At 36.9% G+C, this 25,382-nt stretch overlaps 1 protein-coding gene across 2 annotated transcripts in view; it reads left to right on the top strand.

Moving 5' to 3' along the window:
- AKT3 (AKT serine/threonine kinase 3) overlaps positions 1-25,382 on the top strand; it is a 144,140-nt gene that overhangs the window by 59,157 nt on the left and 59,601 nt on the right. For both annotated transcript variants that reach the window (XM_026844478.1, XM_026844479.1), the window contains 2 exons: positions 11,281-11,406; positions 24,563-24,674. In XM_026844478.1, the coding sequence (XP_026700279.1) occupies positions 11,281-11,406; positions 24,563-24,674 (238 nt within the window). The remainder of the gene's footprint in view (positions 1-11,280; positions 11,407-24,562; positions 24,675-25,382) is intronic.

Genomic DNA, 25,382 nt, shown 5'->3' with positions numbered 1-25,382 from the left:
TGGGGTGTAATTCTCCATTTATAATCCTTCAGTTTAACTGTCATCATTGAAGGGTAGCTGGTTTTTGCCAGTAGCTTTCCCCTCACTTAGAATTTCTTAGTAATTGTGGATGTATTCTGCCTAGTTCTGGGATACCTTAGTACCCAGCACTCTGCTCCAGTACCTCCTTTTTGGTCCAGAGACAGTGAAAGAATTTGTTACCTGAAGCAGATTTCTGTTGTAGTCCTCTGAGGTAAAGACCAATAGAAAGAAACCATTCTGGTTCTTTGCAAATACCATTATCCTCAGTTGCAGACTTCATTGTATGTCTGATTAATTTTCCATCAAACTTTCATCTTTTGTTTTGCTTGAGTTTTTTATTTCCCTTGCTTGGAAGTTCACTGCGTCTTATTTTCTGTAAGCAATCCTTCCAAGATTTATTAATTTTGCCATTTAACTACAGTGTTCATTTAAAGAAGCCTACGTGTTCCCAGCTGCATTCAACTGTTTTCTTATCTTCTGTGATTCCAGGATGATTTGGTGGGATGAACAGGGTGAAAAACTGGAATTATGTGGTAAAAAGCAAGAAGACCCTGAGGGTTGGATGGTATATTTTCAAAATTTTGAAGGTTCTTATGAATGAAACATTTGGATTGCTAACAGAAATACTGCAAAATACGATCCAGGAAGAAAATGGGGGTGGAGGTGAGGGAGTGGATTTGAAGTCTTTGTCTCCCTCCCGTGCCCCATGCTGAAGTTCAGTTTCACCTTTAAGTTTACTGAGCAATTCCTTTCCCAAGTAGGATAGAAATGAAATATTTTGTGGTTACTATTAAATGGTACTTGAATTAATTCCTCTGTACTGCATTGATGAAAAGGAAAATACGCCCTGCTCGTGCATTTTAGAGTCAATAGTATCAAGGAGTACTGGCATCAAGCAATTACTTCTCTGAACTTTATTATGTGTGATATTTAGCCAGTTTGAGAGAAATAAAAAAATCTTGAAGTGGACACTATTTAAATTTGGGGGCATGGGATTTTCTGCAATTAACTAGATTGCTATGGTAGGCCAATATATTAAGCTCAGGCAGTTTTGCTGCTAATTACACACAACTTCTCTGGAGTATCGGATATTCAGATCCATTTTATGAATATGGTAGAGAGAATAACAACTGTAAAACAAAGCACTGTGCATGTAAGTGACTGTTAGCGTGTATTTCAGAAGGGATAAATGCTCACCATATGGTACAATTACTGTGTCCAAGTTTTCAAATTAGCTTCTCTCATCCTCCTTATTACTGTCTTTAAAAAGAGAGGAAAAAAACCCAACATGATTTATCTACTCTGCAGCAGAACTCTTGACGCAAAACAGCAGCCCAGTTCTGTCCAGTTTTTTTTTCCTAGCATAATAGAGGCTGTCGGACTTTTTTATACTAATTACTGTGTGAGCCTCAGATGAACCCCCTTCAATTCACAGGGCTTTGTTAAGGGAGGAGCTGTCAATGTGTCTGCCCGTTTGCAGCTGTGCTGTGGCTTTAGCTTGCTTAACATTATGCTGCTTTTTAGACTTTTTTTTTTTTTTTTTTTTTTTTTTTTTTTATTAAGGCAAAGCAGCCTTGTAGCGAAATGGTTTAAGCAGCTGCATTGTGGGGAAGCACAAAGAAGTTATTATTGTGTCTGTTTAGGGGGGTCGGATGGAGGGGGGAGATATTCGGCTGCTGTTGATGCCGATTGTTGACTTGCCATCTGCCAGATAGGGAGAAGAAAAAAATGACAGCTCCAGCAGGGTGTTCAAGAGGTTGTTTGGAGAGACGCATAAACATGTGCAGATGTCGAACTGAATAATGGCAAGAACTTGAGACGGTTTATGATGCTGCTGTTGTGTGTGCATATACAGAATGAATGTATGTGGAGATTTGGTTAGGAGGAGGGTACATATTAATTATCATTGTCCCCTACCGCCTCCTTTACTTCTGTTAATTAGTTCAGGAGTTTAATATCTTCCCTCCCTCTGTTGTTTATTCCTAAAAAGAGCCTTTTCTTGTAAGGAAGAAAACTTTTGATTTCTCCATGTGGTAGGTTAAAAAAAAAAAAAACAAAAAAAAAAACTTGATAAATTTGATTCTTGTGGAAGTAGAAAGAATAATGCACTTATTTCAGTTTCAGACATTTGGTGGACAGGTGCTATACAAGTCCTTACATAGCTTTGTCTGTCTACCTCAAGACTGATATGTTGCATACCCCTACTATTGCATCCTGAGCTTTTCTTATGCAGAAAGTGCCAATCGGTGATCGTCTAGTATTATATAGTAGACAAGTAAATGCTAGGGGTTAGAATGAGATTAGCAACTAATTTTCTCTTTCACTTGATCTTATTTTCAGTTCTTTCTCCAAAGGCAAGAAGCTGGTCAGGCATAATATATATTTTCCTGTTTGACAGTTGCACATAAAATAAATTTGGATTGCTCTATAGGAATACAGTTTTCTTTCTTCCACTAAAATCCCTTCTTATTTCTTGTTTGGTGATTTCTGCTGCTGCTGAATTTCCAGGATAACATGAAAGAAATGTGAAAAAGGATACAAGTATGGAGGGAAATTAAGTTAGCCCAGAAAGGCTGAATGAAAGCCTTCTCTTATCCAGGTGATCTCTTACTTTAAAGATAAAAATGGAAACTTTAAAATGATGAATTTTCTTCTCTACTATTATGTGAAATTCAACATTCTGATACCTGTATTGAACTGAAAAATGGAAAATAAAATAGTGGTTGAGGTGTACCGTGTGGATTGCAGACGTGTCTTCTGGTTATCCATATATATCAGGTTTTTTTGGTCAGTCACAACATGACTTAAATATTATCTTGAATGAACCTAACCACCCCTTCCCACCAAGTCCTCACCAAAAGTGAAGGAACCCCTTTTTATGGTATCTTCCGTCTTAGGTCTAATAAGCATCAGATCTGTAGGTCATTGATAACAATAACTACTGATGGGAGCATTTGATGTCCCCTTTTATCATCATCGTGGCAGAGTGGAAGAAGTCAGTTTTGGATTATGTCAACTTGATTTTAACTGAAAATTCAGGTGCGGCTGCCTCCTACCCAACTACCGACTTCTGCATCTGAGCCTAGACAGAGGTGGACAGCACTGCACATGGAGGATTGCTTTTTGCCTGTTAGTTGGGTTGTAGGTTCTTCTACACAGAATTGTGCCATTTTCTGTGTTCTGTCATTGCTGTTGTGAAGCACATGTTACTCTGGTTAGTGATGAATTGCTGATTATTGTGAAGCATTTCTTGCAGCCCCAAAGTTCTCCTGATGCATACAGCAGTCATGGAGCTGTTCTTTCAATGCAAGCGGTTTGAGGAATGCTTCTGTGTATCTTGGACTGGTTCTTTGCAAATGATGCAAGCTAAATGATAAAACAAAAAGACTGATTTTAGCAATTTGCTTGAGGAAGAAACGTAGCTGAATGATGTTGGTGCTAGCTGTTTGGCACCTGGCAAAGTCTGAGGCTAGGAGCATACCTAGTGACAAGGATAAAGTTCAGAGGAGCTATTTTAAAATTACTGCAATGTGCCAGTTTTAAAAGTGAGACAGTATGCTTTGTGAAAATATGCTAGCAAGTATACCAGTTTTAAGAGGGGAAAGTCACATTAATTTTTGACAACACATTAATCTGTCAAAGAAACTCAGCTGAATGATAATGCTATTGTCAAACTTATCATATTCTTTTGCAAACAATGGAAAGTTTGATATTTCTTTTGTAAACTAGAGTTGGCTGTTTTACAGAATGTTGTAAGTAGAGAATATTAAGATGTTTAATTCAATTTAGCTACATGTAAAAAGCATTTACATTTTAATCACCTGATTTAATATATATATTTGTACCAAGTACATAAATTGTTGCTGCTGTAGCTGACTGTCTTACTCAGTGCAATTTATAGATTAATATTTGTATACTTGTCCTACTCTTAAAATATTTTCAAAATCTGAAAAAGATCCTTTTGTCTACTAGCACTTGATAAAAACACAAGAAAGGAAAGTAGTATTTTTTCTGTTACATAAAGTACCACTTGATTCTGATAGTCCTATATAAAAAAATATAAATATTTGAAAGTACTGAGAACATGAAGGGTTTTGGCTATAAAAATAATTATGCGAGACAATATTCTAGGTTTTTTTTTCATTTACCACAAATACATCTCCACACTATTAAAAACTACAAAACTGCTTTGAGAAGCAGCTAAATAGTGTAGCATTTTGGGCTTTGGTCCTATAAAGCCTTATGCAAGAGAGAAATTTAGAAAATGTGAGCAGTGTCCCTATATGTTTCTAGGCTATAGACCTTGGTTTTCCACTCCTGAATAGTAGGGATATTTAGAAAATATTGATCTCCTTTGTTGTTCAGGGATGCTGATGCAATACAGGACTCTGCTATTCCAGACAGCATGTGCTCATATCAACTTCTATTTAATTTATTTATTGTTCTAATTCTTATCCTTCAAGAATGAAAGGGAAGTGAGAGTGATGTTGAAACTGGCAAGTTTTTCTTCCTGTTGGCTCAAAATGGACATGGTAAAGGTCAGTTCTCAATTTGTCAGGATGTCAGCTAGCTCAGTATTTCTGGTACAATTTTTTAAAAGGACAAAATTTTATGCATATGAAAATTGAATATGTACTGTGAACATTTATTTCCATGAGATGCCAAAACACATCAGTAATTTTGTGTGGATACTGCAGATGCCCTGTTTGAAAACTGCGTTCGTGTTTGAATAGCGGTATGTATGTCTCTGCTATTGAATATTTTCCTCCAGATTTTTTGATATTTTAGAGAAAAGATTATAATGCAACAGGAAAGGGTTGAATAAACAGCTGGAGCTGAAGTACTGTTGCATTTAAACAAGACAGGACAGTGACTCACTCCAGTAGTCTTAATGAAAAAAGTCAGGGCAGCTGGTGGTTTGAACCCTAGTGAGCCTCTAACTGGAACATGTTTGTAGGTTGCATTTGGAACCTGGGGGAAGAAAACCCCACAGTAAGATCAGGGAAAAACTTTCACTTGAGGAGATTGGTCCTCCCTGTCACTTTAGCTGCGGAGGTGCATGCTGAGAGGGTGGGGTTTCACCCTGCCTGGTGACTGCACCTCCCTGCTTGGAAGTCCTCAGTTTTACTTGTAGGAGCCCTTGTCTGATCGCTACCTACTACTGCTGCAGGAAGAAGGATCCTCCCATTTGCCTCCTCTTCAGTGCATCTCGGCTGGCATGAAGGAGAGAGTTGTCCCTGCTTTCTTCTACCCTTGCTCAGCTGAGGAACTTCTAGAACTTGTTTCCGAGGCTGTTTGCTGCCTTCTGCAAAATCTTAACATCTGTGTGGTTTTCATTGGTTTCTGGCCACACAGCTGTGAATAGCTGAACATAAATTGACCAGTCTTTATATTTACACTGGAACGTTGCCATGTTATTGACAGTGAAGGGCACTTGAACCTTCTCACCTTAACCACCCAGTTTACAGGAAACTTAACGGAAGCTTATCTGTGCTATAAGCCGATGCCCACACATGGCATGGAATATTTCCTGTTTCCCAGTTGTGACTGGAAAAATTAATATGTCTAATGTAAGTACAGATGTGCTCAAAATGTCATTTAGCATTACTGGGAATGGTGGGAAAACAGTATAAATAAATAATCACTGCCTCACAGAATAAAAGACAGAATCAAAAAGCGTTAGTTCGAAATTCTGCTTTTCTTTGAACTGCTGGCAAATACTTGGGAGGGGATAGATAATAAAAATAGCTTTTAAAATGCTAGGGCACATTAGAAAGAAATCACAGTTATTTAATTTTTTGGTATGCAATGAGATTTTGTCAAATCTTTTGCGTGGTGCATAATTACACGTTTACGTTAGATAGAAGAACCTATATTGAATCATGAGGACAGGTATACATTTTCGGGTTTTTTTAACATACTTTACAGTGGCTTTGAACTGGATCTGCAAATTTGTTATCATGAAATCAGAAGTAAGTAATTATCAGAAGTGCTTTACATTTGCTAGTGTCTACTGACTTAATCAAATAGTCTGCTGATGCTTCTAATCGTGTGTTAGGTAACACTGCCCTCAGAGGGCCAAGGTAAGTAAATTCAATCTCAAAACCACTGGCATTACTTCTGATATTTTACTTAACCTGACATTAATTACAGTTGTTTCTTTTAAAGAAAGATTGCATATGATTGTTTATTTACTTTTATATAATTTTGTTTAATGCTCTTAGATAAATTCAACTTTGCCCTCTCTGTTGATTAAATGTTAGTGTAGGGAAACTGGAGTTTGATATAACAAAAAAGTCCCTTAAAAAAAGAAAGAAAAAAAGAAAGGAGAACAATATTTATGTATTATTTCTATTAAATCCATTTTAGTAAATTGATGACAGAGAGAAAAGGCAGATTTTCAGTGTTCTCTGCTTGGAGAGGGATTGGGGTTTTTTCTCTCTTTTTCCCTTTTTTATATCTCACTTATGTCTGTGTGGCAGCTGTTGCTTCTTTTAAGGAAGCAAGTTTTTGAACTCAGGTTTCTGTTGCTTATCAGCACTGTATATTAAAGACATTTCCTTCACACCTCTAAAACCATTTACATATTGAAAAATGTAGATGTTTTGCAAAAGTGGTTTGTTTTTTGGTTTTTTTTTTAATATTTTAAAGTAATAAGATTAATTTAAAATTACGGAATAATTTTTCGAGAATTGCTAAATTTCCATATGTTTAAGGATTACAGGAGGCGAGGCTAACAATAGAAAGCATTGATTCTGATGTGAAGTCTATGTTTGAAGAGAAAGTTTGAGTTCTGAGGTAAAGTTAAAAGTATGAACTTGGAGTGATACATTTGTCTAACACAGATTTCTTGACTACTCATACAGTTTCTTAGAAAGGCCTTCTTTTGTGAAGCTTCTCAGCAGCATCAAAACTACAAACATTGCTTCACTAGAATAAATATATTTTGTGAAATGTCCTGAAGGCAGGATTCTTGTTACTAGCTGTCAAAGACAAAAAAGAAAATCATTAAGGCTGCAGTACAGAGAATACAGAGCCAGCCGTGAGGGTGATGTTCTAAACAAACCTTCATTAAGCATTCTTTGTTACTGTTGTTAGCCAGTATATTATTAAATAAAACATTAATTAAAGAGTTACATGTTATGCGGGTGCTTTTTGCATGAAGATCAGATTGCACTTTCATGTGCTTCAAGAATGTATTGCTGTCTTATTTCATCTTTTGGATGTATTCTCTCAGTAGTTATTAAAAAAGCAGCCTAAAACTGATTCTAAATTTGTATTCTCTATGTGCGTGTATGCGTTTGTTGTCTCTATATATCCATAATATACATATTCTGGTGCCCCTTTTCTCAAGTAGCTTTAAAAACTTTGAATAGGATTAAAATGATGTAGGAATTACTTGGCTTTCTTTGCTGCAGTGGTTGAAATTAGAGACCTCTTCTTACTATCTAATAAACAGATCCTAAAAGAACATGTTTTTCAACTTAGAAGGGTATAAATTTAAGCAAAATGATAATTTAGCTTACATTAACTCAGCAGGAAGCAGGGTACAAACTGATTAATTCTCTATGGCAGATCCACAGCTCCATTTCATTAAATTGTCAGGATATCTTGTGGTTTGCTTATAAGGCCTGCCTGGACTTCTCCTTTCTCTTGAATTAATGAATTTCAGATGTAAATTTCCTGTTGTTTGCTTGTGTTGATGTATTTGATAAACATACACTCCAAATGTCTTTAAAGTAATTTTAATATTGCTCACACTGTAAAATAGACTCTTGTTTGGTAATTTTTAAAGTAGTTCTGTTGTGGAAGTGTCTTTTCAAATACTCTACTGTGTTTTAGTATTTTTTGTATGGAGGATTTATCTTTCATAGCAGTTCAGTAAGCACATGTCTGTTAAGTATGGACTAAAATGTTTTTCTAACCTTAAACAGATTACATAGAAGGAATCCAGTTATAAGAGAGGACCTAGAGTGCATCTTGAGGGCCATTAAACCACTTGAGCAGCTAAGTGAACTGTTCACTGATACTACTGTTTACTTTAGTCTTCAAAAGTGTTCACCCATTTGTTAATTAAATTACAAAATAAATAAAGGGCAGATGATAAATATTCATGTATAGGCCTTGAAGAGGGATTGGAATATCGGTCATTGCATGACAAAACTAGGGGGTTTTTTTTGTGTCTGTGTTTGTACAGATGTCTTTAAAAAGTAGTCTAACTGTGATTCATGTTGGAGAACCGTTTAGGAGAAACATTCTTCAAAGAAATGTGTCTATAGAAGAACTGTATGGATCCTTATGAAGCCATAGTGTTTTGCAGTTGCTTTTAAATTACATGTCCTGTGTCTTGCTACAGTTTGCAGGTCAAAGACAGAGGTACAGCTGTACTCATGGGTAAACTGGTACTTATATGTTATTCAATATTTATATCTTCTTGTGATTAGATTTTGTCCAAAGTTGCTACCTCTCTTCAGAGGAGCATGGAAGCGCTAGTCACACTCTTCTAGTGGTTTTTCTCCAGGCAGGACATCAGTTGTATAACTCAGTAGGTGGTCAAAAATCTGTTGATTTAAGAGACTATGAGTGTACCTAGTAGAAGCCAAATGCGATCTGGAGTGTTGTCCTAAGAGAAGCAGAGGGAGTAAGTGATCAGGGAAGGGTGTGCTAGGTCTCTAAGGGCACCTGCTAGAATGGTCTCCTTTTCTACAGGTTTAGTTCTGGAGAGTGTGTATGTAAGTCAACAAAGGCTTCTGTTCTTTCCCGAAGTGACTAATGAGTGTACTTATCTTATCACCTGTGATTCTTAGAGCAGTTTGCTTATCTCCCTGTTGTTTATTCCTTGCAGAAAGGAGGACTTTCTTTGAAATCTGGATGGCTTGACCTGTTTTAGGCATGTTGGTATTCTCTTCATGCTGTCCTTGAACTTCTCTTCAGTAGTTTTTAGGTGCCTGCCTTCCAGTTAAGATAAGACTTAGATAAGACTAAGATGTTGCTAGATTTTCACAGAATCATCTAGGTTGGAAAAGACCTTGAAGATCATCCAGTCCAACCATTAACCTAACACTGACAGTTCCCAACTACACCATATCCCTCAGCGCTATGTTGAGTTAAACCTAGCAACTGGCACTTTCTCTCATAACAGTCACTGTTACAACTAAATAAGATATAATTTATTAGAATTGTACAGAAGATTCTCTTTATGGTCTGTTTAAGAAAACAACTAGGATTTAAATATTTTTAAAACTTATATTGGATGATATGTTATGTAAGGTTTTGTTTTGGCTTCAACTTTTGGGTCCATGCAGATTTCAGCAAATTTGTCACACAGCATATTTTTAAAGTTCTTAAAATATGAGTCATACCTTTGTTTAGGTCTGTGATTATTTCATTTTCAAGTATTCAGCAAACTGAATTCAAGAAATGTCTTTACCTTTTCGTGTAATGATGATATAGTTTTTCACGGGTGTTGGTATTAAAAGTTTCACGTTTGTTTTCCCATACTGCACTTGTATTTCTTCTCCAATTTACAGATATCTCATACCTGGTTTGGTTTTTTCTTTTGTTTTTGTTTTTGCTTTTATGTTATCTGAGATTTCCCATTGTGAAATCAGTTCAGACTGGCAGTGCCAGTAGGGATGTTTCCAGCTAAACTAGCACCAGAGATCTGAGATTGAAAGCTCTCAGTCAATACAAATGCAACTAGTGCTGTATCTGCTGTATTAATTTTGTGATCAAATTAAGTAACACTTTGACTTTTTCAATTTTCTTTCTACTTATATAAAAATGTTTAGATAACAAAATCAAGAAGGTGCCTTGCTATCTAGAAGTGGGACTAAATAGGAAGAGTTTTGCTACTGAGGGCCAGGAAACATGTCAGCACAGATAGCCTGGTGTTAATTTTTCTTACTCTTTCCTCTTCTCTATCTACTACTCCCTACCCCACTTCTCTGCTTAAATGCATGTTGAAGATCAGAAATGTTAATGGCTGCAGTTAGATTTTTAAGCCATGAGCATCGTCAAAACGCGTACAAGTTGTGATCAAGTTCAGCAAGGCCAGGTTATCAATTCCCATGTTGAACATAAGTGACAATTGTTTGATTGTTCTGATGTGATCAATGAATTTTTAGATTAGCCTTTAATGGAGTAATCTCTGTGTCAGATGGATGTACACTTCTTTCTAAAAGCTACCTAGCTACAGCTAACAGGGTGCTGAGGTGGTGAGTAGCACTGAAGGGCTGGGCTTAGCCCAGGACCAGTGCAGCCCCAGGGCTGGTCAGTTCTGAGCATTTTGCAAACAGTGAGAAGTTGTAGGCATGGTGGAAATTCTGCATTGTTAATACACCTTTTTTCTTAAAATGTTCGCTTGGATAATGATGAAACAGTGACTTATTTAAAGTCTTAGTAAGTACTTGTACATATGTTATTTATTCTGCAGAACTGCTAGAAATCAATGATGGGGAAACTTGGGCAAATCTAAACTCACCTGTACTTAACTGAGTAATTGCACTTTAAAAATAAATTTGTTGCTGAGATTTTAGTGTGGCATTGTAAACGATAATGCTATTAAAGAGATTTTTCAACCTGAAATAGCAAATAAGTGGCATTAATTAGGCTATTGTGTCTTTGCTCGCCTGTTCTGTATGTTTCTGGTCCTGAATACCTCATGGCTTGAAAACTTTTCTGCTCAGACTGGGGTAGGGGGAAAGTGGAGGTGATAAGTTTATTGGTGGAATTAACTCTTATTCCTTTTGCTTTCAGATATATTTGTTAAGTATATTTTGTGTAGGTTCTTCCATTACACCCAATCTTCTTGTATTTACTTAGTGTATGTTTTGAGGAAATTAATGTTTTTTACTTTGGCTCAGCAGGATACATGTTCCACCTTGTAGTAGTTTATATTTCATTTTGATATTAAAAGTCAAGCTGTAGTGCTTATTTTTGCCTGCCACAAATTTCAAACTGTTTATAGGTGTAAAGATGTAAGATTTTTCAGAGTATAGTGTGATAAAATTTAGAATTACAGAATATTACTATACGGTGCTTGTAGCTTCTTATTCCAGAGGCATCATCGTATAGCCCAGGCTTACCATTGCAATTCCGGATTTTGTTCTTTTGGGGGGAGTTAAAGTTTCCTCTGTAAATTGAAAATGTCTGAAAAGCTTTTGGTATAATTAATTTTAGACACTGATAATATGTTACATTTTTTAATTTCAAAGGTTTTTTTATACAGTACTAATGAACATTTTTTTTCTCCTTTAGGAGAATATATAAAAAACTGGCGGCCAAGATATTTCCTGCTAAAGACAGATGGCTCTTTCATAGGCTATAAGGAGAAGCCCCAGGATGTGGATCTGCCATATCCACTCAACAACTTTTCAGTGGCAAGTACGTATTTCCAGTATTTATTATTCGCTCGGCATATTGACAAAATATCTGCTACATATTGCTTCATGTGTAGTTCAGAATTTATTGGTAACACTGCAAGTTTGATGCCATGTGTCAGACTAATGCACCACTAATTTTATGTCCAGCCCTTCAAGATACCTTTACAAGAGCAGTATTTTACCATGGGTTGTTTTTTGAATATTTTTGGAAGTCTGTATTCTCTTTTGTGTGTGTGTGTCTGAAGCGTCTCTATTAACAATAATGTTTGACAAATGATTGTTGTAGGAAGAAAATTCCTGGAAAGCATAACTTTATTCAGATCATTGACCTCTTTTCTCTTTTTCAGTAGTATCTCTGAATTCACTTGAAAACTCAAATTAATTAGAAAATTATCTAGACCGTTAAATGACAAAAATCATGCTAAATTATTTTTCTCTTGGATAATCAGGTAATCAGCTCTCCAGCCTGGTTAATCAGTAATTTCAAGCAATCAGACAATTTGCATATATTAGCAAAGCTACAAAGTGTGTATCTGTTGGATAAAGTGAAGACATTTTGATTTCTTGTTTTCCAAGAATGTTTCTAAATGAAAAATCTGTAGTTTTTTTGATCTGGCAAAGTGAGATTAATAGAAAAATGTTTCTGAACAGTGAAAGTATTTGAAGAGCAAAACTGTAGGGCAAAAAATCTCCCTGAGTTGTGGATATCATGCTAGGCACTTTCAAAGGAACACTAGAAAATTTACCCAAGTTATTTCAGAATTTTATTAGCGTACTGCAATACAATAAATGACGGTATTTAGTTTTATAGAGGAGTTTTGGAGCCACAAAAGCATGTGTTCTTGGGAAAAGGGTTCCCTTCATCTACCTTGCTGAAGATGGAACAAATTCTACTGGGACTGAATTTACCAATTTTCTTGATCAAATTGTTCTTGAGATTGACTCAGACTTTGTATACACAGTAATTGGATGGTTTATTTGGTAAGAAAATAATCTTGTGCTCCAAGCCCATGTCTTGTCCCACAATTAGAGGAGGAAAAATTTTGCATCTTTTGATTGTGACAGAAGTCTTGCAAATGATATTGAGCATGCAAGCCTTCTAATAATATTAGAAGCTCATTTCACCTTGTTGCTATTCAGTGTAAAAAGAAGTGATGTCTTTAAGTTGTTCATATGAGTAGGAGTTGACTAGATCATAGGCCATTATTCCTTAGTTATTGCTCTGAATATTCTAGCCTACTCATTTGTAGCAGTTAGTACTTTTGGGCCCCTCACTACAAAAAGAACATTGAGTGACTCGAGCATGTCCAAAGAAGGTCAACGAAGCTGGTGCAGGGTCTGGAGCACAGGTCGTACGAGGAGCGGCTGAGGGAACTGGGGGTGTTTAGTCTGGAGAAGAGGAGGCTGAGGGGAGGCCTCATCGCCCTCTACAGCTACCTGAAAGGAGGGTGCAGAGAGCTGGGGATGAGTCTCTTTAACCAAGTAATAAGCAATGGGACAAGAGGTAATGGCCTCAAGTTGCACCAGGGAAGGTTTAGACTGGATATTAGGTAGCATTTCTTTCCAGAAGGGGTTGTTAGGCATTGTAATGGGCTGCCCAGGGAGGTGGTGGAGTCCCCATCCCTGGAGGGGTTTAAGAGTAGAGTTGTAGCGCTGAGGAATCTGGTGTAGTTGGGAACTGTCAGTGTTAGGTTAATGGTTGGACTGGATGATCTTCAAGGTCTTTTCCAACCTAGACGATTCTGTGATTCTGTAGTTTCCTAGATACCTTTTTCCCAATGTGCAGCCGAAGGAACATTTGTAGAACTACAATAGGGTTTTTTGTTCTGCTTTACCATGTTCTTCATTGCATATCCTGTCGTCGTAGTTGCTGCAGCAACTAGGATGATCCAAATGGCAGTTCTGGTAAGCAAAGAAATACATAATTAACAATTAATTTCAGTGTGTTGAAACTGGCAGCGTTTTTTTTGTGTTTGTTTTGATACCCAGAGGCCATCTCATGTAATTCTGATATTAGAATGCTGCCCCTGAACTTTGCCTTGGTGGAAACTGGAAGATTTTATACTGTTTTCCAAAATGACACCATCACCCCCAACTTCCCCACCCCCCAAAAAAACCCGAAACCAAACCCCCAAATCCTTTCTGCAACTAGCAAGCCCATAGTCTGATTCTTAGGCAATATATAAGCTAAAGGAACAGGCATGCAATATTAATTGAATAAATACAGTTTCAGTGAGCAAGATGAGTTTTTCTGTTTTCTGGCAGGAAAAGGAGTAATTTAATCAGAAATAATTGCTGATTAGTGCAAGAATAGGGAAATTTTTTTCAGTCATAAAAAGAATCCCATGAAATTATCTGAAGTACCTATGTAGAATTCACAGGATGAAAAGCAGAATGGTATGGTATTATTACACTCTAAATTGTAAGGGACTGTTAAGTTTTTTTGTCACCTGTTTTATCTGCATGAAGATGAGATCATCAGGAGCAAACAAGCAAACAAAACTGCTATATGAATGAATCATATCTCACGGGCAGTACCTGGTAAATGTCAAGAACTGGTCTCATGGCCTCTGATCCAAGAGTTCCTGAGCTGCTGCAGTAGGTTTGTGGCCACAAGCAGTGCAACATATTTTTCCTGTAATAGTGAAGTACGTTTTTCATAAATTACTAGCCAGGCAGATGGAGTGTGAGATCACTGTTAATACCATCTTGATTAGGTTGGCAGGGACTTAAAGATATGTCTTTACAGTCCTATCTTCATGTAATCTTTGTAGCTATCTGTAAAGTGAGAGTGTGGTCTCAGTCTACTTTTTGCTCTCCAAATGATAGACATCTTTGGCTCTTGCTTACAGCTTGTTATTTAAGCAGAAAAGGCCAAGGTTGTGGTATTATTTTCGGAGTACTGTTGGAGTTGAACACTGGAAAGTTTGCACAGCTCTGCTTTATATGATACTTGTTCTGTAGTTTAAAACTTTTATATCCAGCTCTGTCAAACTAGGTGCTTCCATTACATGGATATTTTCCCACCAGTGTCTGCTGTCTTCCACTCCTGTGACATCAGGCTTCCTTTTGAAAAGGCTCTTTCCCAAGCGTAGTATCATTTTCCCTAGAATGCGTCCCTGATTTTTTCCAAGATAACTTTAAAGTCCTGCAGCTGAGCATTATTCTCTCCCTGGTCTTATGTTGTCTGTATGCTCCATTGGAAATGACAGGAAGGCCAGAGAGAATGAAGTTATTTTACATACTGCACTAAGAGTGCTTCCAGCGCTAAATATATCTTTGTTAGTAAAGCCTTTCTCATTCGGTAGTGTTTTGTTGTAGGATGGAGTATTCAGAGGCCATCCCTTTTCCCGGGGGTGATCTGGGGGGAAATGGGGGAAGGCATTGAGAAGTGGGTGTGTAAGCAGGCAGACACTTTAGGTAGCGAGGGGAAGCCTGAGGCAGCGCACGCATGCTTCAGCCCATTGATGGCCACCTGAAATGCAAGGGAACCGCGTGGGCCTGAGATGGAGGTGAGTGGTCTCTCTTCCTTGGAACATAAATGTGTTCCTGAAGGCAAAACAGAGTTGACTGAAGGTTATGACAGAGTGAGGCTGGATGGAGGTGAGCCACAGGGAAGGATACACAACGGTCCCCTTGGTGTCCAGGACAGGGGCTTCACTTTGCCTCCCCGTGGCTGTTGCTCTCCCGCTTCGGGCGCGTGCGAAAGGTGGTGATGAGCACCCTGCACTGCATCTGCAGAGCTGCAACGAGGTTGCAGGGGTGAACAAATCAGCCAGATCTGGTGACACTGGATAGCATGTATGAATCGCTCTGGTTTCTCTCCTGTGGAGCCAGCTTATTTTACACCAAACATAGCTGCCTTTTTTACTATGGGAGTTGAGAGCACTGTGTATTTGAAGTATGCTTTTAGTTCCTTAATGCTCATGCCCTGACACGGACTCACAAAAAGTTGTGCTGTGGTATCTAACCATACGCTTAAAGATAAATGAAGGCAATGTAATTACATTGGGGGGAAATTTATTGTGGAAAAATTAAAACTGGTCAATACTGGTTTTCAGAGGTAAATTCGGAAGTGTGATCTTACTTGAATTGGTGGGTTCAAAATCAGTTCAGCTCTTTTCAGGTAGCGACAAGCAGTTGCAAGTAATCCAGCTATTGTAGCTTAAAGAGATGCTCTTGATTGACTGAGTCACGGTAACTGAGTGGGTGTGCATTCCTAGCCCACTTCAACTGCAAAATAAAATATGTTAATGTGAATTGCTTTTGCTTAGGCATTTATGCAGTCAGAACCAGTTTAAAAATAATTTGGATTTGATTGGTATAACTTTTCTGTACAGGCAGAGGCCTGAAAAAAAATTTAGTGGCTTTTAGAACTCCGTTATGATGCTTTGGAACAAAAGTAGTACTCTGGCTAACAGAATGTATGCCCTTGGTGACAGCACACACACCCCTCCCCCCCCGCCCCGCTACAACCAACATGACCTCATAACACTGTTTTTAACTGGTCCAGTGTTGTCTAAGTAGAATCAACACTGCTTTGTGTAAAACACTTTGGTCTTTGGTCATCATTATTAGGGAAAGCAGAGTGGGGAAGAATTCTACTTCACTTCTACTTGAGGAATGTTTGTGGCTTTACTGATAAAAAAATACTTCTCACATATGCAATGAGTATGTAGGTAATCACATAGCACATTTGGGATGAGGTATCTCTAAGAATTGGCCCTTTGCCTTCACTTTGATCTTTACGTGGGGAATAATTGGGAAGAGCTGTATCCCTTCACAGTAGCCTTTGAGCTTTGGCCAAAAATGATGTCACCTGGAATTTCTTTCCTATCTTGAAAGATAGTGCTTTCTAAGCACTCTGTGGTACAGCTACCCTTTTTCTTGTCTTTGAAAAGAAAAAGTGAATTTTAGTTATTGTGTGAAGGTAACCTTTTATAACCTTTCCTTTATTTTATGTTACTTTATTTTTCTCTGCAGAAATGATTATCAATGAACCTTGGCTATTCTAAACGGAGAAGCTGTGCTACTTTCTCCTAGTCTTAATCTTTCAGTGGGCCAGAAACAAGATTGTACTATTTTGAAGATTTAAAAATCTTTAAAACATGAAAATTGAAAGGTTTCAGAGGAATGTTAGGGCTATAAAGAAATCTGAAGACACTCTCTAAAAGAAATGGATAGGAGAATATATATGTATGTTTTAAATGAGATTGAATTATGCATCAAAATACTTTGGCATTAGACATAACCTTATGTGTGACTCTACAATTAACTTTTCAATGAGATTTAAGTTTAAAGTCCAAGTTTTTTTTTTTTTTAATTGTCAACACTGAATGACATGAACCCAGAGATAAGCATGTAACTGTAGATACAGTATAGATTTCATTCCAAAATAATAAAGGTGCAATTGAATAAATAATGTTCATTCAACACTGAAAATACTTGTGGGGAGAAAAAGACAGTGTATGTGTAATGTACTGCAATGTACTGCATATGCAAGTGTACCTATGGAAATTTGAACTCAGATCTTAATGTGTAAAACCAGTATTACTGTCTTTTGGATGGGGTAATGTTTAGCTTTCTGGAATACTGGAGCAGTAATTTTCTTTGGGAGGCTTTCTTATTAGTTTATGAATGGTTTCTAACTGGTGTAGTTGGTATTCTGTCATTTGACTTAGATGTTTGGATTCAGTTGTTGATTTGGGTCATGAATGAAAATGAGTTCCTTGGTCTCATCCTTCCATTTTAATGGACATTGTTTTCTCAGATGCCAGTGTAGCATATTGTAGTTTTCGATTATCTCTAAATAGGGCCTGGTATGGGCATTGCGGTTCGAAGTTTATAGGCAGGTCTGAGAGTTTTTATGCTGATGTGATACCTCTAGTTGCACTAATAGAGGTGTTTGCATGAAAGACAGAGATGTATAATTTTACTGTCTTTCATGAAAGCAAAGTAAACCCCAGGCAAAACCCAACAATAACATGCAGAAATCTCCTATTTTCATTCTCCCTCTGTATGAAGGGGCAAATGGCAAACTAGTTGTAATGACAGAAAGACATGGATGCTACTTCAATACTTTTTGGAGTATTGGAAATAAAAGACTTTCCAGTATGATGAAGTGCATCAAGGATGATCTTTTTCAGCTTGAAGGAATATAATTAAGTTTTTTTGTGTTTCTTATGCAGGCATGCATGTTGTTGTATCATCAAATCACATATAAGTACTTGTCATGAGCCAAGCCCCACAGAAGTGGGATTTCTACCCATACAGAACAAAAAGTCAGTCCCTGCTCCAAAATACTAAAATTGCAAATATAAAACAAGGGACAGCAGATGGATGTAAACAGATGGGGGGAGTATGAGAAAACAATGAGACAGTATTAGCCTGTAGTACAGGCAGTGGTCTCAGCACATCAACAACTAATCCATTGTCAAGGTTAGATTTTTACTCTCTTCTCCTTTCTTTTCTCTCTTCCTCCTTCCCTCCCTACTGTTCTTTTAGACATGGTGAAGGAGAGTTTTAAGGAGGATTTAGAAGAGAAACCAGTATGGCAAACAGAGAGAAATTACAAATCCTTTTGTGCTGAAATTGGAACAGTAGAAGGATGAGTGGCATTTTGATACTAAATGAAGGGTGATATCAAGGATGAGGGTAGGCTGTGGGGACAGACCGTGTTGAACAGCTACTTATATTTGATGTGACAGAGCTGGGTAAGAAATGAGGAATTCAAAGAGAAGAGTGATATGATCGAAGGAACAATGGAGAAAAATGATCTGTTCGACAGTTTTGGGGATGACATTTTTAGGGGAAAACTACATTTGTTGGGACCAAAGAAAGGCTATGAAATTGTTCACATAAATGTCTGTGTGACCGAACTTACTTTTAGGGTCATACTCCCCATAGATAAAATGTAGTGAGAAAAGACAGAGCCTTTTGGAAAGGCTCAGGAAAGTAGATTTCCCTTAGAGAATAGGTAACAAGCAGGAGAATTAAGAGAGAATCAAGCTGAGGGGGGTTTATGTGAGTATAAATGTATATTTGTACATACATGTAAAAGCCATAGCTTTTCATTTGTATATGAACAAAAGCATGTCACAACACTGGGTGTATCTGTCTCAATGTTATGAAAATGGTATATTAGTTCTGCTACTTGCCTACCACTTGTCTAACAAGACAGGTCATCAGAGGAGAGTGTGGATTTGGAGTGTAGAGTAGCAGCAATGGAAAAAGGTATTTGAAAACAGTGTGTTTGTTAAATTTTGACATGAGAAAAAAAAAATGGGAGTAGCAACTGAATAGGCAAAGGTTGGGACAAAAATATTTATCTTGTGAAGGAAAGACCAAGAGAAAAATAAGAAATCAAGGTTAAATTGTAATGCAAACAGATACATAGAGACATATAGATAGCACTATATAAAGTGCATATATTCTAAACAAGCAGTGGTTTGATACTATTTCTCTTGTATCGTATGATAGTCACAGGAAGTTCTCTTTTGTGCTAAAACTCAGCTTGTATTAGGAATAATTTCTCAAATATGCAACCTTCTGTTCATTTTTTAGTGCAATATTTTATGGCTGCTTGTATGTTTAGTATTCTTGTCTAGCCATATCAACAAATTCTGCTGAAGTTGAAAGCTTCCATATATGAAATAATAAAATGGTATTAGTATTCTTTCTATTTTTTATGCTGAATGAATGTATTTAGGAAAAGAACACTGGTGATTATATGGTTAAAGTTATAGAATTCAAACTTTAAACTTTTTAATAAAATCTGAACAGATGATCTGTGCTTTTTTTTTTTTTTTTTTTTTTTTTTTTTTGGAACTGGCAGGTTTCAGGCCCTCTAATTGGCTTCCCAGCTTTGCAGAGTAATTACAGCTTCAAGCAAACTTTGTCATCTGTGGTTCAGAATGGTGTAAAGTAAACAGAACGTTTTGAAATACAGTTTGTAGTTAGAGTTGCTCAGGAGAGTTTAACTAGCATAACTACTTAATTTAGATAGTAGCAGTTATTTGAAAAAGATAGTCTAACATTTTAAATTGTCTGTTTGTGGATATGGAACTGAAAGTTAACCTCTGATATATACCTGGCATTTTTTTTGTTTTGTTTTGTTTTAAAAAGAGAAGTTCAGTACTTGAGAAGCATCCATTGCATTTCTTTATACGGGTTTTATTTGATTTTTTTCCATTTTCTGTATAGAACCAAAATGGACAAATGAATGCTACAGACTTGTTGGAAGAGAATTGTCAGTTTCTGTTATTGATTTGGTTTTTTGCTGCTTTAAGCAAGTGTCCTCCCCCAAGTTTTTTCATCCCCTCTAATATTAAAGGGGAAAATTCTCATGACTGATGTTTAATCCCAGCAAGACAGAAAGCTTTAGGATTAGAATGTGAAGTTCCAAGTTGTAGATGGCTAGCATACAAGAACACAAAGTTGAGTCTGTCTGTTTACTGGCTTACTCATCTTTTTGAATGATAATTTAGACTTCCAACTGTTTTGAGTTGAGATTCAGCCCTTTAATTACATATGTTTATGTATAGTAGCAAACTTGAAGACATTATGGTAGAGTGTTCTCTACTCTTGGTAATGACCCAACTATCACTCGAGCGTTTGGAGCCAGCTCTCAGTAGCCTGTTTCACTCATTCTTCTGTGCTTTTGTAGTTTCCAAACTATTCTCTCTGTCTAGAACTACCTCGGTTTTTCCAGTAATTAGTAGAAAAATATTTTGGTAATTAGCAGTAACTGTGTATTACAGCACTTATTCATCTTAATAGATTTTTTTTTTTTCTAGCTGTAGGTGAAAGACGTTCACAGACAAGTTTTTATTCGTGTTGCAGTTTATCCCATACATTTGTATACAGCAGCACATGAAGCATGTGGGTGTACTAAATATCAGCAGACTTCAGTTACTTTTATCTACTTGAGAAGGATGGGTAGCATACCACTTTTAGAAATTGGTCCTCCACTTCTTTCTGAAGCTCTTTTTACTTCAGAAGCGAAGGATACAAACATATTCAATTTTAACCTTCCACAAGGAAATTAAATCTTTAGCCACTTTTAACAGAATATTAAAAAAGCACATTAAATTTAGCTACATATTATTTTTCAATAACATACTTCAGTGAAAATGAAATGGCTTTTTTTTTTTTTTTAGTGCCATTTTCAATCGCTAAGGTATCTTTTATTACCTTTAATTGATTTAGTTAATAATATCTAATGAAAACTCAGAGAGTAGATACTCTTTGGTAGTTACAGAGCTTGGTATATGCATCTGTATGTTTTGTTCTTGTTAATAATGCATATCATAACTTTCAGGACTGTCTGAAAAAAATAAATATAATAGTACCAGTAATACACCTGTATATTAGATACAGATTTACATAATGTACATACTAATATTTTAATCTATTATATATAGTATTTATTATATATACACATATATATGTATATATACACATATATTGTATATGTGTAGGTTAAAACCATATTATAGATAGCATTTGGACATAGGCAGGCTTAATTCTGTTAGTTCCAATTTTTGCATGCTTGAGTTGGCAAACTTAAATTAATTATATTTTGATGTATGCATTTTTGTGTGTATTTGGAATCAGAAAATGAATGGTGAAATTAAAAATCTTCAGTTCCTTTATAGGCACTGGAGAGGTGGTGCTTTTTAATCGGTACAGACTTCTCTGTAGGTTTGACTCCATATATTTTTGCTTTCAGATTGTCGTAACAGAGTCACCTCAATTTTCTGTCCCCGGCAGCTTCTTTTACCTTCCTTCTCCTAAACTAGCTACTCTAGTTTTGCTATACTCTAGCTTTCCCCCAAGTTTTTCATCCTCACACAGGTTCCAGTCTTTTTCCTGTCCCATTTCTGCTCTTCTCTCTTTATTCCCTCGTCTTTTGTTCCCGACATCTCTTCTGTAAATAACTTGCTGTATGCCATGTTTCCGTATTGAATTTTGCCTCAACAAGGTAGTTTCTTTTTCATATTGTCTGAGGAGGAGGATAAGGCATTATGAATATAGGAGAAAGAGCTTTCCATTTACCAGGTGTAGAGGCAGGAGATAGCTGTAGCCTCTGGATTATACTCAGTGCATAAATTTTCAATGATTTTATGCTTTAGTAATTGTTATTGTAATTTTTTACCCTCTTCCCACTGCACTCTTATCTCTCCCACATGTAGTGTGGCCAGATGCCTTACATTTTCACAGGAATACTAAAAGGATATCAAAGGTCTTGGTTTGCCAAGTTTTAAGTCTCATCTCCAAAAAGTAGTATTTTCCAGCAGCATACAGCTTTAGGCAGACACCCAGCAAAGAAAATTTCAGCCTACATGATTGAAGTGTGATAGGATTAAAGATGAGAGGATGGTTTTGTCAGGAGTAAGATGAGATAATCTTAGAGCAGACAATGCTTCTAGTCTCTTCTGTTGTGAAGGTAGCCCAACACATTCCTTAGAGCTACAGCTGAGGAAGTTAAGAAGACAAATAGCTTGTTAACCCTAGCCTCACTGTCATCATGATCATAACTTGGACTTCAACCATATCCCTGAAGATGAGGATTTCTTTGATCTCATGAGTAATATTTGCACCTAGCTACCGACCTGGTTAAGTATCCTAAGCAGCTCCACTTCATCATGCTCCCCAAGTTCCCATCATCTGCTTCTGTCCTCCCCGTTTCTCTTCCAGCTTTTGTGTTAAATTCCCTCTTCCGGTGTCCATTTATCTTGCTGTCTCTCTTTCCTCTAAATGTTGAGGATGGTTCTCCATCCAAGACCTAACTGAGTTTTTAAAAGCAGTGATGTTGGTTTACTGTTTTCGCATTTGAGTCGCCACAGTGTATGCAGGTTTGTTAAATGTAGTGTCATCTCCTTGACCAGTGAGCAGTCTGACTTACTTAATAATTTGAACTGACTTACATATAATTTATAGTATGGTGAATATGTAGGTTTGTGCATCAAGCAATAGTTCCTTTATTCCTCTTTCATTTCTTACATGTGACTGTCAAGCTTCTGAGATGTTCTGCAGAACTGCAGAAAAAAATCCTATTGACAGACATATCCACTTCCGCCCTTCTTTGCTTTTTCAAATAAAAAAATTGCAGTATGCATGAAAGTTCTTAGATCAAGGCATCTTCACAAAGACCCCCTAATGTCAGTTCTTTCCTGCCTGTATTAAGGATGGTTCAGTACAAGTAAATTTGCTGGTATTTGCTGTGGCTTTATATCATGGAGACAGAGGCCATTTCTTAGATACTTGTGTCCCAGATTGTTCAGGTTTTCAGGCTTACAAATCAGTGCATTGAACTAAGGCTTTAAGCTTGTTACAAGATAGTAATATTAAAGTGAATTGCTTTAATGTATTTTCAGTATGCAGCTGCATTTCAGAAGGTCAGCTATGAGTGTGCATCTTGTACAATTAACACCGGCAACAAAGGCATAAGAGAAAAAGCATAGGCAAGGTACAGGGTATTTATGTATGTTGGATGTTTAGAAATTTGCTGGGTCTGGTGCAGTTCCTTGGAGAATATTTAAAACACGTTCTTGTAAAATTGTGGGTGATAGTTGAGGTTTCAGGATGCTGAATTTGTGAAGAAAAATTACGTTAAGCCAATATAATTTATTTCTGTGAAAGAATAGCATGCCTTATGAAGTGGTACATGTCATATGATTTTTGTGAAGCATTGACGTTAACTGGAATAACTAAAATATAATTCACCAAGAATAAGTGCTAGGCTTTATGCTAAAGAATAGTCAACGACATCACAGTAAAAGGTGTGGGTCAACTGCTAGGTGGTAGCTCTACTAAAAGGAAGTTACAGTGCACTGTAAGTGAACAGAAAGTCTGTTGCTATATTCATTATTGATTGATTTGTTAAGGTGATAAATCATTTTTGATCGCACATTTGATTTGGATCAGCTTTGTACAAATGATAGCTTATAGCATTCCAGAGCATGAGATATGGTATTTGTGTCTCTTTTATGGTAGCTGCAGGGAAACAAGTTACGCTTTTGACACAGTAACTTTAACTTCACAAAAATGTTTAAATATTTGCATGAATAAAGAGTTCTAGTTGGTCAGTGTTTTGCAGATGTAATGTTTAGTGCAGTATGCTACATCGTAAAATCTAATGCACAGTTTCATTGAACCATTGCCTGAATTACCAGTGTTGTGGTCTTGTGACAAAGGAGTAATAGGCAGTCTACTGTATGTCTAGAATTGTGTGACAGGGAAGATTTTGGATCTGAGAGCACAGCCTGTGAGGACAGATTGGTTGAACTGATTTAGTCCAGAGAAGACTGAAGAGAGATAAAACAGTGTTTAAATGTCTAAAAGGGATAGCTGCCAAAAAGATAAAAGAAATTAGTCAATACAGCAAGAAACAATATGCTTAAATGATAGGAACAGTTGCATTAAATGCTAGGAAAAATCTTCCAGCTATAAAAATAATTAATTTTTGTATAGTTGGATGGAATAGTTTGCTTACAGAGGTTTTGAAATTGCTACTTTTCAGGGATTGCAGAAAGCGTTTAGAGAAATAATTCTGAGAAATAACATAGGTAGACCTCTTTCTGCCCTGGGGCACAAAGAGAACTAGGTGAGCTCTTGGGGCAGCCCCACTGGGGGCATGTGTGGGATTGTTCTGTATTTAATAATCAGACTAGTTTCAACATCTGAATTTTCTCAGATAGGGTATTTTACAATAAATCTTATCCTGAAGTGACAGTAGTGTGGGTAATTGTGGCATGGTTACCACTGAAGGAAAATGTCATATTCCTCCTGCCAGGTACAGATGGAAAAATGTGCCTGTGGCTACTGCTGTTACCTTGGCATACTAGAGCAATCCGGGATCTAATACTCTTCGCAGCCTCATAACACAGACCTAGTTTGCAAATGGAGATCGCACTATTTATATGGGCAACAATACAAGTTCCGTCAATTCCTCTGACTGCTTTCTTCACCTTATGATTATTACCTGCTACCCTTTGTTCAAACTCATGGTTATAATGCCGTTCTGTATTTCCTCGTATGTGCTGGATACATGCTGGAGAGGTATACATAAGCTATATGTATTTTATCTAAATAATTTTATTCTTCACCTGTTAACTGGCAATGTATAAAAGTAGCAATGTCATGTATTTCTCTAGAATGTCAACTAATGAAAACAGAGCGACCAAAGCCAAACACATTCATTATCAGATGTCTTCAGTGGACCACTGTCATAGAGAGGACATTCCACGTAGACACTCCAGAGGAACGGTGAGGGTTTTATTATTGTTTTGATTTCCGTGTTCCTTAGCAGAAGCCTCAGCACAGTCACTGCTGGGACTGCACAGCGATCAACACTTGGAACTGTGGCATTCTGAGCACATCTGAACGGTTACTTGAAGAATTTGTCAGCTTCTATAAAATATTATCTGAGCTCATAGCTAGTGCTGCCTGTGAGTAGGTGGGATGAGTGTGTACAAATAAGCCAAAACTATGTCATGATACGTCGCTGAAGTGTTAAATTTTGAAAAATGGAAGCCTCGCTGTCTTAAATTTGCCTTTTACTCCTAATATGCTCTTTTTTTTTTTTTTTTTTTTTTTTTTTAATTGGCACAGAAAGCAGTATGTTTGTTGTAGTTTATGTTTGCTTATTAGTTTTTCTTGTTTCAGTAACCATACACAAACTCTTAAGAATTCATGTTTTATAATGCACCAAAAGCATGTAGGAGATATGGGATGGTGTACCTTGCTAAAATGTTCTATACTGTTTCCCTGGTTAGATGTACTGATCCCACTGTGGGCATCTGTCCTATCGAGGCTAATACTATGATTTGGCTTTATTCATACTATCTGCATCCATAAATAACCAACGACTTTGCTTTTTCTCTTGTTTCTCTTTCATTAGTATATTCCCTTAGATTTTTTTTTTTTTTTTAATTCTACTTTGGTTCTGTTTCTGCACCCTATCTTTCTTCTGTG

This window comes from Athene cunicularia (assembly GCF_003259725.1).
Source record: "Athene cunicularia isolate RWA chromosome 3 unlocalized genomic scaffold, athCun1 chr3_part1, whole genome shotgun sequence".
NCBI classification, from domain to species: domain Eukaryota; kingdom Metazoa; phylum Chordata; class Aves; order Strigiformes; family Strigidae; genus Athene; species Athene cunicularia.
Note: the sequence above shows the minus strand (reverse complement) of the source record. Positions and strands in the feature narration are given on the sequence as shown.